Genomic DNA, 18,393 nt, shown 5'->3' with positions numbered 1-18,393 from the left:
CGTTAGCTAGCGTTCAGTGTGAAGACACAAGATAAACACAGTAACTGACAGCAGACGACTGACAGACAGACAGAACGGGAGGGGCGTGGAGTGGAGCCCTCTGCACCCGCGGGGGCAGGCGGGCTGTGGGCTGTACCGTGAGTCCTGGGAGCACAGTCGGGGCGGGGCCGAACCCCCAGTCTTAGCTTATCTGTGCGGCGGCCAGCCCCTATCTTCAGGCGGGAGCAGCCGTGGGCAGGTCTGTGGCCGCTCCTCTCCCCTGCAGGCCCGGCCCAGGGGCCCCCAACTTGGCAGGTGACGAGGGTGCGAGGCGGGAGGTGGTGCAGAAGCGCAGCGGCCTTCACATGCCGGACTCGGAGGGCCTGTGGACCTGGGGAGGCGGGGCGGTGAGCGGGAGTTGCGGTGGGCCCCGCACCCGCCCGCACCCGCCCTGGGCCTCACCCGCGTCTGAGTCTGGTTCTGGCTGGAGCCGGTGGTGGACGTGGCGAACTCCGAGTACTTGGTGCCCACCAGGCGGCACGCCCACCTGCGGTACTCCTCCCGCACCTGCGGGCGGGCGGGGCAGGGGAGCGGGGTGAGCCGGGCGGGCGGGCGGGGTGGGGGGCGCGGTGAGGGGGCGGGGGCGGCCTCCCACCTTCCTGTTGAGCGCGCAGTGCAGCAGGAAGAGGAAAAGGCCCTGCAGACAGTTGAGCAGCGTGAAGGCGCAGGCCAGCAGGCGGCTGTGCCAGCTCTCGGGCTCGAACAGGAAGAGGCCGAAGCCCCAGGTGCAGCCCAGCACCACCAGCTGCGCCACGGCCGTGACGGTCAGCGCCCTGCGGGAAGGAGCAGCGGCCGCGTGAGGGGACCCCGCGCCCAGCCTCCTCCCGCGCCCCCGACTGCCCCCGGAGCCGCCGGCTCACCGGGCCTTCTTGAGCTTCTTCATGTCGGGGTTGATCTCCGAGAACTTCTGCGCCAGCTTCCACACGGTGACCACGAAGATGACGGCGTTGCCCTGGGCGGGGACACACGCGAGTCGGGGGGTGCGGGGGTGCGGGGTGGCTCGGGGCGGGGCGGGGCGGGGCAGGGGCGGGAGGTGGAGGCCGCTCACCAGCACGATGGCCGTCACGGGGCCCACGAAACTCCAGAGGTAGCCGTCCTCCAGGTTCAGCCAGCAGCTGGGGGCGGACGGGGTGGGGAGGTCAGCCCGGGGGTGCCCGCGGCCTGCGGCCCCCCGGCCCCTGCGCCCCCGCCGCTCACCAGTCCGAGCGGCCGTAGGCCTCGCCGCGGCTCACGGAGGCCGTGACGCCCACGACGAACAGCGGCACGCCGTAGCCCAGCAGCAGCAGCCAGTGCTTGGCCAGCCCCTGGCCGCGGAACACGCGGACCACCAGGAAGTACAGCTCCAGCCCCTCCAGGCTCATCCAGCAGAAGGCGGCCAGGAAGCAGTAATGCAGCAGCCCGGCCACCACGCGGCAGCGCGTCCCCACCTGCGGGGGCGGGGCCACTCAGCGGGGCGGGGCCAGCGCGCCGGCCAATCCCCTGCCTCTGCCCCTGCCGGGCGGGCGGGGCCACTCAGCCAATCCCCAACGAGGGCCTGGGAAGTGGGCGGGGCTGCAGCCTAGATGGGGGGGTGGTGTGTCATCACAGCCAATCAGCTGCGCCTTGGGGCTGGGCCTGGATGGGTGGGCGGGGTCTGGCACCAGATGCCCAAGGGATCCAAAGTTTGGGGCGGGGCCGGGTTCGCCCTATCCGATCACCTGAGGTAAAGGGCGGGGCCGTGCCTACTCCATCCAGTCCCCTGGATGGGCCTCGGGGTGGGCAGGGGCTGAAGTGAGAGTGGGCGGAGTCTGCGCCCCAGCACTCTGATGGGTGGAGCCAAGGCTTGGCTTACTGGGTGGGCGGGGCCATGACCACTCCGTTTCGGCCGCCCGCCGGGGTGGGCGGGGCTGCCGCTCCAGTGGGCGGAGTCAGGGAATGAACTCCACCCCTCCCTCCACTGGGTGGGCGGGGCCACGGCTGGGCGCTGCGCCCAGGTGAGCTTACCTGGCCGCGGCCGTCATTCTCCACGCCCGCCAGGAAGACGGCGGAGCCCACGAAGAGGCAGAGGCAGAGGTGCAGGTGCACGGTGGTGCGGGAGCCCTGGATGGGCCGCACCAGCAGGAAGGTCAGGATGCACAGCAACAGGCAGACGAGCGACAGCCCCAGCCCCACCTTGGTGATGAGCGCCAGCTGCGGGTCCTGGGCACGGGGGCAGGGGCACGGGGACAGGGGTGGGGGCGTGAGCGCGGCGCCCCCCGCCCCGCCCCGCCCCGCCCCAGCCCGGCCCGGCCCGCCGGCTACCTGCACGTCGTAGTGCGCCATGAGCACGGCGAAGCTGCTCAGGTGATGACACCTGCAGGTGGTGCTACTGTCGCTGCCGCCCAGCGTCTCGCAGCCCTCGGTGGCCCAGCCGCCGCCCCTGTCGGGGTCCGCCTTCCAGAAGGCGCACAGCCGCTCCTGCCGCGTCCCGGGCGCGTCCCTCTGCGGGCAGCGGAGGGCGGGCAGGGGGCTGAGCGGGGGGGTGCCGGCCGGGGTGGGCACCGGGCACCGGGGGGCGCGGCTGAGCTGCCCAGCCAATCAACGAGCGGCTTCTAGGAGGTCCCGGCGGGCGCCGCGTGGACTAAGAGTAGGACTCTCACATCTGAGGTCCCGGGTTCGATTCCTGGCATTGCATGTGGGACAGGCCTGGCCTACTTTTCCCTAACATGTACACCAATATCATCTATATATATTCCAATAATATATATTAATTTTTAAAATTTTAGCCAGAGCCCTGCTGAGCTCTGGCTGATGGGGATGCTGGGGATTGAACCTGGGACCTCAGAGCCCCAGGCAGGAGGAGACTGTTTGCAAAACCACTGTGCTGTCTCCCCTGCCTTTATTATTATTATTATTATTTTATTATTTTCCCCAGAGTCCTGCTCAGCTCTGGCTCATGGTGATGCTGGGGATTGAACCCAGGACCTCAGAGCCCCAGGCAGGAGAGTCTGTGCCAGACCATTATGGTATCTGCCCCTGCCCAGGATGTTCCACGTCTCTCTCTCTCTTTATATTTATTTTCCCTTTTGGTGCCCTTTTTTTTTTTTTATTGTTGTTGTAATTATCGTTGTTGTTCTTGATGTCGTTGTTGGCTAGGACAGAGAGAAATGGAGAGAGGAAGGGAAGACAGAGAGGGGGAGAGAAAGACAGACACCTGCAGACCTGCTTCACCGCCTGTCCTATCCAACAACAACAACAATAAAGCAAGGGCAACAAAAGGGAATAAATAAATAAATAAATAAACAGACAACAAGGACAAGGTTCACCTGGGACCAGCAGGTGCAAAGGCTCCACGACATGATTGCAGAAGGAAGAACAGGAGGACAGGGTTCACTGTGGAGTGGGCGCCAGGTTCGACCCCCTTTCTCCTCTCTGCCCACCCGGCGGGGACTCACGTCATGGGCGAAGGCGAAGAGGACGGGCGTGGCGAGTTCCCGTGTGTCCCGGTTGCTCAGAAAGACAGAGTTGACGGCAGAGAGCAGCTTGATCTCGTCCACGCCCCGCACGGGACTCCGGTGGGTCTCCTGAAGGTCCGCTAACTTCCGGCGGTCCAGCTGTAGCTCAGCGCCCTTCACCAACCTGTGCATGCCCCGGCTGGACAACAGGCCGGCCACCGCGGGCTCTGGGGGGCAGGGGGACACACCTGGTGACACTCCCTCCCTCCCTCCAGCCATCCCTTCCCTTCCATCCTTCTTTTTTTTTTTTAAATAAATATTTATTTATTCTCTTTTGTTGCCCTTGTATTTATATTGTTGTAATTACTACTGTTGTTGTTGCTGTTGTTTGGATAGGACAGAGAGAAATGGAGAGAGGAGGGGAAGACAGAGAGAGAGGGGAGGGAAAGACAGACACCTGCAGACCTGCTTCACCGCCTGGGAAGCGACTCCCCTGCAGATGGGGAGCTGGGAGCTCGAACCAGGATCCTCACGCAGGTCCTTGCGCTTTGCGCCACCTGCGCTTATCCCGCTGCGCTACCGCCCGACTCCCTACATCCTTATTCCTTTCCTTCTATTTTGCAGAGCTGGGCTCTCACACATGCACCCTTTGGTATTCAAATCAAGAGATTGTAGAGGGGCTGGGTGGTGTGGTGCACGGGGTTGAGCGTACATGTGACGGTGCACAAGGACCTGGGTTCAAGCCCCTGGGTCCCCACTAGCAGGGAGAAAGCTTTGCGAGCGGTAAAGTAGGTTTCAGGTGCCTCTCACCCCTTTTTAAAAAGATTTTATTTATTTACTCATGAAGATAGAAGGAGAGAGAGAGAGAGAAAGAACCAGACATCGCTCCACTGTATGTACTGCCGGGGATCGAACTAAAGACCTCGTGCTTGAGAGTCTAATGCTTGATGCACTGCGCCACCTCCCGGATCACATTTTATTTACTTATATATGAGAAAGTTAGGAGCTCCCCCCAACCCCGTGGGGCCTCCCATGTGGCACAAGGGCTCAAACCTGTGTCTTCCTGCCCTGTGATGAGCCTCTGTGCCAGCTCCCTCCCAGCCCCTCTTGTCCACCTTCCCAGGTCCCCCAACCCTGCCACCACGGACCCCAGCCCTTACTCGAGTCCCCAGCTGCAGACGCCACGGTCCAGTCCAGGAGCATTTGTGCGTGGCTGTGGCTTAGCGTGACGTTGCCGGATCTCGGCTCCTGGATTTTCAAGGACAGCTCTGGGGGGTGGGGTGGGGTGGGGTGGGGGAGACAGAGGAGAAGTGAGGGGAGCCCTTTGCCCACCCCCTTGTACCCCCACCCGACCCCGGATTCAGGCCTCACCTGTCTGGGAAGGAGACAGGTAGGTGAGGCTTCCTGTAGGCATGGCTGTCGCCAGGTCCCGCAGAGCGGATTCCAGGCCGGACAGCAGGAAGGTGGCCACACGGTAGCGGTCCACCTTGGGCAGGCCCTCCAGGTCCCCGGAGTCTCTCAGAAGCTCGTCCACCGCCCCGATGAGTTTCTAAAGGAGGTGGGGGGGGGCGTCACAGGTGACAGGTGATGCTGTTACCCAAAGCCTGAGCGCACTCCCACACCTGGCCACCAGGGGGCGCGCGAGGGCCACGCAGGTGCCCCCGGCCACGAAGGGGGCGGGGCCTGGAGGCGAGGGATGGATCTGGGGCGGGGCGGAGGCGCACCTGCTCGAGGGCACCTGTTACCACGTGCAAGGACCCGGGTTCGAGCCCCCTGGCCCCGCTACCTGCAGGGGGAAAACTTCACATGTGCTGAAGCAGGGCTACTGGTGTCTCTCTCTGTATTTCCCCCCTTTCCTTCTCAATTTCTCTCTGTCTTTTTTTTTTTTTTTTGTAAAGATTTTATTTATTTAGTAACGAGAAAGATAGGAGGAGAGAGAGAAAGAACCAGATATCAGTCTGGCACATGTGCTACCGGGGATTGAACTCAGGACCTCATGCTTGAGAGTCCAATGCTTGATCCACTGTGCCACCTCCTGGACCACTCTCTGTGTCTTTATCCAACAAATAAACAATGTAAATAAAAAAAGAAGAGAAACATTTTATTCATATATATATTTTAAAGAAAGCCATCTTTTTAAAAATTGAATTTATATATTTATTGGATAGAGACAGAGAGAGGTTGAGAGAGAAAGGGGAGATAGAGAGACACCTGCAGTCCTGCTTCACCACCTGTGAAGCTTCTTCCCCCTTGCAGGTGGGGACCGGAGGCTCGAACCCGGGCCCTTGTGCATTGCAATATGTGCGCTCAACCAGGTGCGCCACCACTCGGCCCTGAAATGTTTATTTTTTTACTGACCTAAACGCAGCGATGTTATCGCTGCTGTGAGCCCTGCTCACACTGGGACACCCCCCCCCACACACACACACACACTTTCCCGGGGTCCCCCGAGACCCGTTCTCACCTTCATGATGCCCTGGACCTTGGACGGCTGGAAATTTCTGCTCAGATCCTGGACTTTCTCAAAGAAGCGGGAGAGATTCTGCAGAGACGGGGGAGGAAGAATCAGAGAGCCACCCCAGCTGGGGGAGGGGGTGCCCCTGCTGGGGCCACTCACCTGGCTCTTGATCCCAGGGGGCGGGGTCCAGGCTGGAAAGGTGACCTCTGCAGGGGACAGGAGAGTGACCCATCAGGGTGACAGTGTCCCTGAGTGTGCTGGGGGCGGGGTGTGTGTGTCTGGGGAGGGGGAGGTACCTTCACAGACGGTGTCAGTCCTGTTGTTCTGGAACCCGGGTTTGAGGGTCCAGCCCGGACGGCAGGTGCAGCGGTAGGAGCCCTGAGCGTTGAGACAGATGGTGGAGTTGTCACACTGGTGCCGCCCTGAGCTGCACTCGTCCAGGTCTGGGGACAGGAGAGAAGGGTCAGGGCCCGCCCAGCGAGGACCAGGCCACGCCCCCTCACGCCCACGCCCACACGGCCACGCCCCTTCCTGTGACACGCCCCCTGGACCGTACCTACGCCAGGCCCCGCCTCCTGAAACCCCGCAGCTTACTATCGGTGCTGCTCTTGAAGACACGCCCCTCCTGACCACACCCACCAGGTTCCTCCACGCACTGGGACACGCCCCCTCCGCCCACTATTGGTCTCCTGAGGACACGCCCCTTCACTTGCCGGGCCGACTCACAAAACCACGCCCACCACAGCCCACAACTGGAGCTTCTCTTGAGGACACGCCCCCTGGTGACCACACCCCATCCATGGCCACGCCCCCTTGTGTCCAAGCGATGGCCAGGTGAGCGCAGGTGAGAGCAGGAAGGTGAACAGGTGAACCCCCCCAGCAATGGGTGCAGGCTATGCGGTGCGCGCGCAGGTGAGCCCCCAGCAGGAGGCGAGAACCCTGAGCTGCCTTCACCCCCCTCTTAGCAATCACTGCGGCCTGGCCACCCCCAGATCTTTTACCATTTCACCTCTGTAATCCTTGCCCCGCCCCAGGGCCCCCCACAAGGTGTTGTCTGCTGGGTGCCCTGAGTATGGGGTCCTGGGGTGGGTGCCCTGTGTGTGGGGGTCCCGGGGGTGGACGCCCTGGGGGTGAGGGTCCCTGGGGTGGGTGCTCTGAGTGTGGGGTCTGGGGTTAGGTGCCCTGAGTGTGGGGGTCCAGGGTCCGAGTCCTGCACCTTCGCACATGGTGGTGTTGGGGCCTTCGGGGGACCCAGGTGCCGGCTTCCAGCCGGGGCGGCAGCGGCACTCGAACCCCCCCACTTTGTTGAGGCAGTGGGTGGAGGGGTGGCAGGGGCGGCGCCCAGATTTACATTCGTCCACATCTGGGGACAGAGGCAGAGGTCACGGCTCCCCGCTGCTCACCCCTAAACCTGCCCCCCAACAGATGAGCATAGTGGGAGCTGGGTCTCCCCAGTGAGGAGTCGGCCACCCCAGGAGGAAAACTGAGTCCCGGGGACCCAGCTTCCTGGCCGAGGGCTCTTGGGTGATCTCTCCGGATGGACAGACGGACGGATGGGCGTGGGCCTGGGGTCCCCCTCCTGGGAGCTGGACGTGACCTCCTCCTTCTGAGGGTGGGGCTGTGGTCCGGGGGCTCAGGGGCTCCACAGCGAGACCCCCAGGGCCTTGAGGAAGGGGGACTTCAGGGGAGGTGTTGCCCGGCATTCTTCGCGGCCCGAGGCGCCCTCCTGGCTGGTCTCCCAGGCAGCAGGGCGGCGTCCGGAGTCCTGGGGGGTCCTGGGTGGGGGTCTCTACCTTTGCAGCTCTTCGGGTCCCCGGGTTCAGGTTCAAAGCCAGGCTGACACCTGCAGACATAGCTCCCGTGGGTGTTGACACAGATCTTGCGGTTCTTACAGATTCCGGGGTTCTTCTTGCATTCCTCCACATCTGCAGGGGAGGCAGGGGAGGGGGAGGGTGTGGCCGCCTCCAGCTGTTGCTGCCTGCCTGCCTGGCAGGCGGGAAGCTTCCAGAAGGCTCCCTGTCTGTTACTGGGAGCTATGCCGTGGGTGGGCCAGCTGTGACCGGAAGCAGCCGCGTCCTCCCTGAGGCCCCACTCACATCATGGGGATCCACACCGAGGATCCCCCCCACACACACCCCCGCCCTGACCCCCAAACACAGAATGGAGCAGGGTGCCCTGGAATCCAGGTGACACCCCAAGACAGAGCTCTCCCATCCACTTCTCAGGGGCACAGATCCAAGGCCATGGCTCGGAGACAGGCAGGGTGAGGGCAGGTGGGCGATGTGGGGGCGTCTCTTTTGAGCCCCCCACAGAAGCCTGGAAAGGCAGCCTTGAATGAGGGCTGGGGGGGTGTCAGGAGAGAAGCAGGGGGTCCCCTCTTCTGGGCCATCAGAGGGCCTTGAAAGCAGGCTTCATCCTTTGTTGCCCGTCCCCCAGAATGCTGAACCCCAACAGGGGGACTCAGGACCAGCTCAGCATGTGTCCCCAGGAACTGAGTCCTCTCCCGAATGAATTCCAAACAGAAGCTTCTTCCTTGCTTCTTTGTGTCCGGCTCTCTCTCTGTGTGTGTGTGTGTGTTGGGGTGTGGGTGGGGGGCGTCCCCCTGCCTCCCTCCCTGAGAGCCGCCCCCCATGGCATGCTGCCTAGCTCCTTCCTTCCTTCCTTCCTTCCTCTGTGCTGTCTGTAGGTCCGGGAGGCAGAGGTTTTGTCCGGCTGGGGTCAAAATGAGACTTCATCCAAGGGGTGCTGTCTTTCTTCCAGAGTTCAAACACGGGGTCCCTCATGGGTTTTGTGTGGCCTGGGTGGGTGGGGGGCTGAGAATAGCACCCCACAGAGGGTGAATTTTGGATTTTGTCTCCCAAAGACATTGAAGATGGTGCTTCCAGTGTGCTTCCGTTCCGTTTTTCTTTCTTTGTTGTGTTTTCTCCAAGTAAGATGTCACAGGGGCTGAGGGACATGGAGACCCGCCCCAGATGTGATCCTCCAATGGGGGGGTGGAGGTCCTGAGTCTTGGGGGGGCAGGGGCAGCTGGGAGGAGCCCAGAGGCCGTGACTGAGTTGCAGGGAGGCATCCCCCTCTGTCACCATGTCGGGGTGTCCACGGGTGACATTCAGCTGGGGAGGTGTGTGTGTAGGGTGTAACGAGGGCCCCGCCAGATCTCATGGTGGACCGAGGTCTCTGGTCAGCCAGATGCTATCATCCACCGCCCCCCCCCCCTGTCTTGTTTGAGGTCCGTGGGGAGGGGGTAGTCCCCGACGTTAACACTTCTTATTTATCCAGTCTCCAGGGTCCCCTTCTCACTCTTGGTCCTGGCCAGTCTCCAACAAAGCCTCCCCTCAGCCCCCCCAAAGTCACAGACACCACCCTGCCCCCCTCCGCCCTTACATTTGTTCAGATTGTCCACTGCACAAGGGCACCACCTCCACCCCCAACACACGCACGCACATGCACACAAACACGCACACAAACACACAAACTGCCACTTGCCAGGAGACCGTGGACACCTCTTCCCAGTCCCCGGGGAGACTGTGTCCAGTGACCCAGGTCACGATGGTGGCGTTCAGAGTCCACCCACAAGCCACCCCCTCGGACCTCCGGACAGGGCCTTCTGGTAATGGGGGAGGCTCCCTTTCCTGCCCCCTGAACTAGGCACCAACCTCTTTTTAAGTCTTCAAGCAAGTCTTTGAGTCTGGGGGTGTCGGAAGTGCCCTCCTTTCTCTGCCTGCTGGTGTTCCCTCTCTGTCGCTCTCTCTCTCATATGCAATTTTATTTATTTTGCCTCCAGGGTTATCGCTGGGGCTCAGTGCCTGCACTACAAATCCACTGCTCCTGGAGGCCATTTTTCCCATTTTGTTGTCCTTGATGTCGTTATTGTTGCCATTGATGTTGTTGGATAGGACAGAGAGAAAAGGAGAGAGGAGGGGAAGACAGAGAGAGGGGAGAGACAGACAGACACCTGCAGACCTGCTTCACCGCCTGGGAAGCGACTCCCCTGCAGGTGGGGAACCGGGGGCTCGAACCGGGATCCTTACGCCGGTCCTTACGCTTTGTGCCACCTGCCTTTAACCCGCTGCACTACCGCCCTGCTCCCGCAACTTTTTTCTATCTCATGAAAACAGATAAGTCTGTAAGAATATAGTCTAGGGGTCAGGCGGTGGTGCACCTGGTTAAGCACTCACATTACAATGCACAAGGAACAGGGTTCAAGCCCCTGGTCCTCACCTGCAGGGGAAAGCTTTGCGAGTGGCGGAGCAGGGCAGTGGGAGTCTCTCTGTCTCTCCCCCTCTGTATTTTCCCTCCCATCTCAATTTCTGTCTCTATCTAAAATAAATAAGTACAAAATAAAATATACCTAAAAAGAATCTAAATAGTGGTCCGGGAGGTGGCGCAGTGGCTAAGGCACTAGACTCTCAAGCGTGAGGTCCCGAGTTCAATCCCCGGCAGTGGATGTGCCAGAGTGATGTCTGGTTCTTTCTCTCTCTCCTATCTTTCTCATGAATAAACAAGTGAAATCTTTTAAAAATAATCTAAATAAATAAATATCTCCACTTCTGGGGGGGGGGCACCTTCTCGAGCGGTGGAGCTCTAAGTGTCTCTCTGTCTCTTCCTTCTCTCTTTTTCTCTCTCTGTCTTTTTTTTTTTTTTTTTTTTTTTTGCCACCAGGGTTATCGCTGGGGCTCGGAGCAACATTGTGAATTCACTGCTCCTGGAGGCTATTTTTTTCCATTTCATTGGACAGGACAGAGAGAACTTTGAGAGAGGAGAGGGAGAGAGAGAGAGAGAGGCAGACAGACAGACACCTGCAGACCTGCTTCACCACTCGTGAAGCTTTCCCCCTGCAGGTGGGGGCTGGGGCCTTGAACCCAGGTCCACTGCTTGTGAAGCGACTCCCCCCACCCCGCAGGTGGGGGGCCGACTCTCGAATCTGGATCCTCGAGCGGGTGGGTCCTTGTACTTAACCGGGTGTGCCAGCACCCAGCCCCGCTCCTCTGTCCCCATCCAATAAATAAACGCTGAGTACATCCGAAGGGTGATGAGACTACTGAACACTGTCATGGTGTCTCACGAGTGGCTGAGGGAATCTGAGGCAGGAGACTGGGACGCTTCTCCGCCTCAGGCTCCGGGCCCCATGGAGGAGGAGACAGGAGACTGGCGAGGGCGCGGAGGCAGGGGGCTCACCTTGACAGGTGTTCTCGCTCTTGTTCCTGAACGTCGTCCCCCCGGATTCCAGCTCGAACCCGGGGATGCATACGCACTGGAAGCCCCCGTCCGTGTTCTCACAGTCTGCATTTGCCCCACACAAGTCTGGCTGGGAGGGTCTACACTCATTGATGTCTGGAACACACAGCACAAAGGGTCAGCCCCAAACGTCCGCGTCTCCACAGGGTGGAGTCCCCCCCATCACAGAATGGGGCCTACAGCTTGACTTGTCTTCCTGAAAAGACTCAGTCTCTGAGGAAAGACTGTGGAGAGGGGGCCAGGCGGGGGCGCACCTAGTTAAGCGCACATAGTTCGAAGTGCAAGGATCTGGGTTCGAGCCCCCAACTCCCCACCTGCACGGGGGTCGCTTCACGAGCGGTGAAGCGGTCTGCAGGTGTCTCTCTTTCTCTCTATCTTCCCCATCTCTCTCAATTTCTCTCTGTCCTGTCCAATAAAATGGGGGAAAAAAGGGAGTCGGGTGGTAGCGCAGCAGGTTAAGTGCAGGTGGCGCAAAGCGCAAGGACCGGCAGAAGGATCCTGGTTCGAGCCCCCGGCTCCCCACCTGCAGGGGAGTCGCTTCCCAGGCGGTGAAGCAGGTCTGCAGGTGTCTGTCTTTCTCTCCCCCTCTCTGTCTTCCCCTCCTCTCTCCATGTCTCTCTGTCCTATCCAACGACAGGGACATCGACAACAATAAGAACTACGACAATAAAACAAGGGCAACAAAAGGAAATATATATATATATATATATATATTGTTTTTAATGGCTCAGCCATGAGGCAAACACATAAGCAGGTCTGACTTACTTAATTGCCATCAGATTTTTTTTTAAAGATCTTATTTATTTATTTATGAGAAAGATAGGAGGAGAGAGCGAAAGAACCAGACATCATTCTGGTCCATGTGCTGCCGGGGATTGAACTCAGGACCTCACGCTTGAGAGTCTGATGCTTTATCCACTGCGCCACCTCCCGGACCACAATAAATATTAAAAAAAAAAAAAAAAGAAAAAGGCCACCAGGAGCAGTGAAGTCCTAGTGATGGCACAGAGCCCCAGAGACAACCCTGGAGGCAAAAAGAAAGAAAATACTGTTTGAGGTTGTTGTGCTGTGGCTCGAGCAAGCTATGCCTGAAGCCCACTCCCCCACCCCGCGGCCCTCCCCCCTGCCTCGCCCCCCCCCCAGACCCCTGTACCGTCACAGTTGTCATTAGGTAAATTGAGGTCAATCTGCCCAGAAAAGGACTGGAAGCCCGGCAGGCAGCGACAGGAGGTGTTGACACAGTGGGAGTTCTGAGGACACCACACCGGACAGTCTGCTGGGAGAGAGACCGGGGTCAGAGACAGAGACACACAGAGACATGGGGCGGGCAGGGCTTCCAGTGGAGGTGGGGAGATGAGGAACCCCCTACCCCCAGTCCCGGCAGACTCACCCTTGGCCTGGGCCCCAGCTTCTGACAGACTCAGAAAGATCCACAGGGCTGGAACAGAAAGAGGGGGTCCCGTCAGAGGGGTTCCCAAGCAGGAAGGACTTGGGGGGTACAAATCAGGGTATGGGGTTTGCACCCCATTATTTCCCCAAAGGGACAGCCTTTGAGCTTCGCCGTGGACCCCCATCTGCTGACTTGGGGGGTGTCAGAGAGGGTTGGGGGGCTCAGCTGGGCAGTGGGGCCCCTCAGTTCTGAGTGACATTCACTCCCAGGACCCCGGCCAGGCCTCCCTGAGACTCAGAGCACGGCATGTCTGGGGGTGCCCGGTCACCCCACCCTAAGTTCACAGCTGCCCCGCCCAGGACAGGTGGGGGCCCAGCTGACATTTCACACCAGGCCTGTGGGCGGGGTGGGGGGCATTGCTCGCCGCGCCCCAACTCCGGGGCAGGCCCGAGGGGATCCCCAAGTCAGGAAGGAAGCGTTCCATGGTGTTTGTCAGAGAGCCGGGCAAGGGAGCAGAGGCAGAACAGAGAGAGAGAGAGGAGAGGCCGGCAGTGACACACCAGGTTAAGTGCATAGGGTACAAAGCGCAAGGCTCCGGGTTCGAGCCCCGGCTCCCCACCTGCAGGGGAGTCGCTTCCCAGGCGGTGAAGCAGGTCTGCAGGTGTCTGTCTTTCTCTCCCCCTCTCTGTCTTCCTCTCCTCTCTCCATGTCTCTCTGTCCTATCCAACAACAACGACATCAATAACAACAATAATAACTACAACAACAATAAAAACAACAAGGAAAGCGCGGTTGGTGGTTGGACACAGAAGGGGGAGCCTGGGGTGGAGGGGGAGCTTCAGCCCCTCCTCATCTGGGTTGAAAGTGTGCCCCTCCCCTAAATCCATGGTGGGGGGTGCTGGAGGGCAGCCGTGAGTCACTTGCGGGGGACGGGGGACGACAAGGAAAAACTGAGTCAGACATCCCAGACAAGTATCTTGGGGTACAGAGAAAAAGAAAAAGAGGGGGTACCGGCTGATGCAGGGAGGCAGCAGCATCCCAGAGGGGGACAAGGACCCTTCCCTACACTCTGTGCCCCCCTCCCTGTTCCTCCACTGTGGTGGCCGCCTTCCTGGCTGGATAAACTGAAGCAGGTGGGGGTCTCTCCCCCTCACGAGTCCCCCAGTCTAAGGATCTTGCTTTTCCTCGCTCCCAGCCACAGGCTGGGTCAGCCCAGCGGGGACAGGCCCCCCCAGTTCCTCTTTGAAGGGCAGACCACACACAGACTTTCTCTGATATGGGGGGGGGTGGCGGTGTTCTTAGAACCCTTGAAAGAGGACAGAGAAGTGAGGGGTCTGTGCATTCAGAGGCTGCAACCAGGGAGCCCACCCCTGCCTCCCCAAATTAAAATTAAAAAGACTGGAAAAAAATAGGATTAAATAAAAGACCTGAGTGGTCCGAGGGCCTCCCCCCCAAATCTTCTGATTCTAGGAGGAGACAAGGGGAGCTGGCTGTCCCCCACCTCCTTCTCTGTCCCCCCAAAAGCTCAGCTGGGGACCCTGGAAGAGACCCAAACAGGAGTCACAGAAAAGCTTCTGAAATCCCGGCAGCTCCCAGCCCATCTGGTTCTAATTGCCCGAGCCCCGAGACGGAGACTCCAGCTGCAGGGGAATCACCCTCCCTGTGGCAGGAGGGAGGGAAGAGGAGGTGGGGTGGACCCCCTCCCCATCCCTGGAGTCCCTCTTCACCCCCCAAGACAGAAAGAAAAGTCAACAACAACAACAACAACAACAGCAACAGAAAAGGAATAATGAGCATGACAGCCAGACTGTGGGCTTTAGTGCTTCAGAAAGATGGGGTGGGGGCAGCTCGGGGAAAATGAAGTGGGGGGGGTCCCCAGTGTCACACCCCCTCTCCCCACTCCCGAGCCCCCACCCCCCCAACCTCTGGACGGACAGAAGAGGGAGGGCTGCCTTGAGCTCAAACTTGTGACAGCGAATCCCCCTCCCCACCCCAGTTCATTCCTTTTTGGGGCTCTCCGATAACTAAACCAGACTGTCACACCCTGGGCGGGGCACTGAGTGTGTGTGTGTGTTCAGGTTGGGGGGGGGGACATCTCCCAGACCAGGTCAAGTTCAAATTTTCACCCCTCCAAAAAAGCCAGGGGCCAGGGCCAGAATCAGGAGCGAAGGGATTGGAGGGTGTCTCCAAGCTGCCAGGCCAGTGGGAAGCTAGCAGAGGTGCTCCCCCCCTGCGGCCCCCAGCTACCTAGCACCCCGTCTTTGAATATTCAAAGCAAATGACTTTTTTGCGGGTGGGGGGGATAGAGATCCAGGCCAACTGTCTGCTGCTGCCTTTGTCCCCCCCATTCCCGCTGGCCGTGACTCAGTTTCAGGGCTGTGACTGTCTCTTGTCCCGGCCATGTGGCTGTCGGCTCAGCTCTGCTGGGGGGATCGGGGAACGGCCACCGGCCACCGTTCCTGGTGGCCACCTTTCCGGGCCTGGGGGATTGAGAAGGAGAGAGAGGGGGGGAAAGGGTGCAAGGCTGCAAGGGGTCCCCGAGTTCTCACCGAGGAAGAAAGGGGGGCCGCGGCAGGTGGGGCACAGCAGGGCGTCCATGGCGGGCCAAGGCGGCCGGGCCCAGGGCAGCTGTGACCGTGTGTGTATGTCCCCGGGCGGGTGCCAGCACAATTATGAAAGAAAGGGGGGGTGACTCTCCCGCCCAGCCCGGCCAGGCCCTCCCCGGAACTGGGGGTGGGGTGGGGTGGGGGGGCAGGCAGAGGCCACAGGAAAGGACCAAAAACATAGACTCCCAGGCGGTGCCTCTCCCTCCCTAACCCCTCTCTCTCTCTCTCTCTCTCTCTCTCTCTCTGTCTCTCTCGTCCATGCAGCTCCAACCTGCTTTTCAGCCTGGACAGGCCATCTGCCAGCACCCCCTCCCCACATTTGGATCCTCTCCCACTACCACCACCCCAAGTCTTACTTGCCAAGTAGGGAAACTGAGGCACAGAGACTGGGTAGAAGCTGGAGGTGTGGTCGGAGGGGTCTTCTATGCATGTCAGGCTGCAAGAAGGGAAATTGGGGACCCTGGGGGTGGGCCGGACCCTGGGTTCAAGTCCCAGCATTGCATGTTCCAGTCATTTTAATTTAATTTAATTTATCCTCTCTTTATTTTATGCCTTAGGGGATGGCATAGTGGGTAAAGTACTGGACTCTCAGGCCTGAGGTCCTGGGTTCAGGCCCCAGCTTCGCAGGGACTAGAGGGAGGCTCTGCTCCTCTCTTTCTGATTAACAAATAAATCTCTAGAAATAATAAATTGTGGTGGGGTGGGGAGACAGCAGAATGCTTCTGTAGAAAAGCTTCTCCTGCCTGAGGCACCGGAGGTCCCAGGTTCAGTCCCAGCACCACCATCAGCCAGAGCTCAGCAAGGCTCTGGGCTCTCTCATAAAATGAAGTTAGAAATAATACGTAGGATTTATTTGGGCCAGGGAGACAGCACAGAGGTTCTGCAATAGACTCTCCTGCCTGAGGCTCTGAGGTCCCAGGTTCAATCCCCAGCACCACCATCAGCCAGAGCTCAGCAGGGCTCTGGGGTCTGACTATCTCTTGCTCTCTCTCTCTCTGTATCTCTCATTGAACTAAATAATATATATATACTAAAAATAACCACATATATGTAAATATATATATATTGCCAGAACATGTACAATTTTACTGCTCCCAGCTGCTTTTTCAATAAGGTAGGTAGATAGATAGATATTTAGATGGATAGACAGACAGATGGATAGATAGACAGACAGACAGACAGACAGACAGATAGATATTTATTTGGATAGACAGATGGGTGGATAGATAGACAGGTAGATAGATAGATAGATGACAGATATTTTGATGGATAGACAGGTAGATAGAGATAGACATGTGGATAGACAGATAAATAGATAGATAGATGATAGATATTTTGATGGATAGACAGACAGATGGATAGATAGGTGGATAGATATTTTGATGGATAGACAGATGGATGGATAGACAGATAGGTGGATAGATAGACAGGTGGATAGATAGATAGGCAGATGGCTAGATAGATAGATAGACAGACAGACAGGTGGATAGATAGGTGTATGGATAGACAGATGGATAGATAGATAAATAGATAGACAGGTGGATAGACAGACAGGTGGATAGATAGGGGGATGGATAGACAGATGGATAGATAGATATAGATAGATAGACAGACATGTGGATAGATAGATAGACAGGTGGATGGATAGACAGATGGATAGATGGATGATAGATTGAATAATAGCAGGTCTTTTCCTGGTGCCACAGTCTCTCCCACATGGAGTCTGGGTTCAGACCTGGGCCATGGGTATGGCAAGGCGAGTCCCATCTGAGCGCCCTCTCTGATCTCCGCTCCAATAGATCTTTACGTATTAAGACAGTGACACCCCCATTACAGGGCACATTCACCAGGCACAAGGACCCGAGTTCAAGCCCCCTGGCTCCCCCCCTGCAGGGGGAAGCTTCCCGAGCGGTAAATCAGGGCTGCAGGTGTCTCTCTCTTGTCTCTCTCCGTCTCTCTTTCCAAAAGGACAGCAGAAAGAGAAAGGGTGAAATAGATAGAACCACTTGGTGAAGGGGGTGGCTGACAGCAGTTCTCTGGGCTGGTACCCCCCCAGCCCCACCCCCGGAATCTTATCTGGGGCCAGTGGGCAAAACTGTTCACCATCAGCCCAAAGTCACATGAGGACAATGGCTTCCTTTTCCAAAAAGTCACATGACCCTTGGACTCTCAGGCCATTGAATACTTCTGAAGTAAAACAAAACAAAAAAATCTTTTCCTTTTTTCCGTGCCATTTCCCCAATCTTGAGCTGCTTTTTGTCCTTCAGAGAGACAGAGACAGAAAGAGGGAGAAGGAGAAAGAGGGAGAAGGAGAGGGGGGTTCCTCCCATGGGGTGTCTGGCTGCGGCCGCCTGGCTGTACTATCTCTCTGACCTTTTAGTTTTTATTAGGTTTTCTCTCTCTCTCTCTCTCTCTCTCTCTCTGCATACAGGGTTATCACTAACTGCATGATGAATCACTGCTCCTGGAGGCCATTTTTTCCATTTTATTGGATAAGACAGAAACTGAGAGAGGAGGGGGAGACAGAGAGGGAGAGAGACCTGCAGACCTGCTTCACCGCCTGTGAAGCGACCCCCCTGCAGGTGGGGAGCCGGGGGCTCGAACCCAGTTCCTTGTGTGGGTCTTATCATTTATTTTTAATTAATTAATTAATTAATATATATATATATATTTTTTTTTTACCAGAACACTGCTGAGCTCTGGCTGATGGTGGTGCAGGGGAATGAATCTGGGACTTTGGAGCCTCAGGCAGGAGTCTCTTTGCAGAACCATGATGCTGTCTACCCCCCTCCATCCTATCTAGTTTATTTATTTGTTTGTTTGTTTATTTTGCTTCCAGGGTTATTGCTGGGGCTCAGTGCCTAAATCACAAATCCACTGCTCTTGGAGGCTATCTTCCCCTGTTGTTGCCTTTGTTGTTTTATCGTTGTTGTGGTTATTATTGTTGTTGTTATTGCTGTTGTTGGCTAGGACAGAGAGAAATGGAGAGAGGAGGGGAAGTCAGAGAGGGGAAGAGACCGGTGTAAGGATCCCGGTTCGAGCCCCTGGCTCCCCACCTGCAGGGGAGTCGCTTCACAAGTGATGAAGCAGGTCTGCAGGTGTCTGTCTTTCTCTCCCTCTCTCTGTCTTCCCCTCCTCTCTCCATTTCTCTCTGTCCTATCCAACAACAACAGTAGCTATAACAATAATAACAACCACAATAAGGGCAACAAAATGGGAAAAATGGCCTCCAGGAGCAGTGGATTCATA

At 58.0% G+C, this 18,393-nt stretch overlaps 1 protein-coding gene across 3 annotated transcripts; it reads right to left on the bottom strand.

The window, feature by feature from the left end:
- Positions 1 to 205: 205 nt before the first annotated feature.
- On the bottom strand, positions 206 to 15,238 carry ADGRE5 (adhesion G protein-coupled receptor E5). Of its 3 annotated transcripts, XM_060182305.1 has the most exons (20): positions 15,088 to 15,238; positions 12,539 to 12,586; positions 12,302 to 12,421; positions 11,089 to 11,244; positions 7,704 to 7,835; positions 7,127 to 7,273; positions 6,207 to 6,353; positions 6,070 to 6,116; positions 5,917 to 5,994; positions 4,824 to 5,001; positions 4,613 to 4,720; positions 3,453 to 3,679; positions 2,320 to 2,499; positions 2,023 to 2,217; positions 1,237 to 1,466; positions 1,088 to 1,154; positions 900 to 991; positions 635 to 812; positions 442 to 546; positions 206 to 370 (listed from the first exon to the last, which is right to left on the bottom strand). In XM_060182305.1, exons 1-20 carry the CDS (start codon positions 15,134 to 15,136, stop codon positions 341 to 343), a joined length of 2,514 nt encoding a protein of 837 aa, XP_060038288.1. In that variant the 5' UTR covers positions 15,137 to 15,238; the 3' UTR covers positions 206 to 340. The 3 variants fall into 3 exon arrangements, with proteins under 3 accessions (XP_060038288.1, XP_060038289.1, XP_060038290.1); XM_060182306.1 differs by lacking the exon at positions 7,127 to 7,273; XM_060182307.1 differs by lacking the exons at positions 7,127 to 7,273; positions 7,704 to 7,835.
- Between the last annotated feature and the right edge of the window lie 3,155 nt (positions 15,239 to 18,393).

This window comes from Erinaceus europaeus, chromosome 23, assembly GCF_950295315.1.
Source record: "Erinaceus europaeus chromosome 23, mEriEur2.1, whole genome shotgun sequence".
Classification (NCBI taxonomy): domain Eukaryota; kingdom Metazoa; phylum Chordata; class Mammalia; order Eulipotyphla; family Erinaceidae; genus Erinaceus; species Erinaceus europaeus.
This window is presented reverse-complemented; position numbering and strand designations above follow the sequence as displayed.

Excerpts from the sequence above, each read along its gene's own strand:
- ADGRE5 (XM_060182305.1), bottom strand. The coding sequence starts at position 15,136 with ATGGACGCCCTGCTGTGCCCCACCTGCCGCGGCCCCCCTTTCTTCCTC. Across the intron at positions 12,422-12,538 it reads AGCTGGGGCCCAGGCCAAGG|ACTGTCCGGTGTGGTGTCCT; the intron begins GTGAGTCTGCCG and ends CTCTCCCAGCAG. Across the intron at positions 4,721-4,823 it reads CCTGTCTCCTTCCCAGACAG|AGCTGTCCTTGAAAATCCAG; the intron begins GTGAGGCCTGAA and ends CCCACCCCCCAG.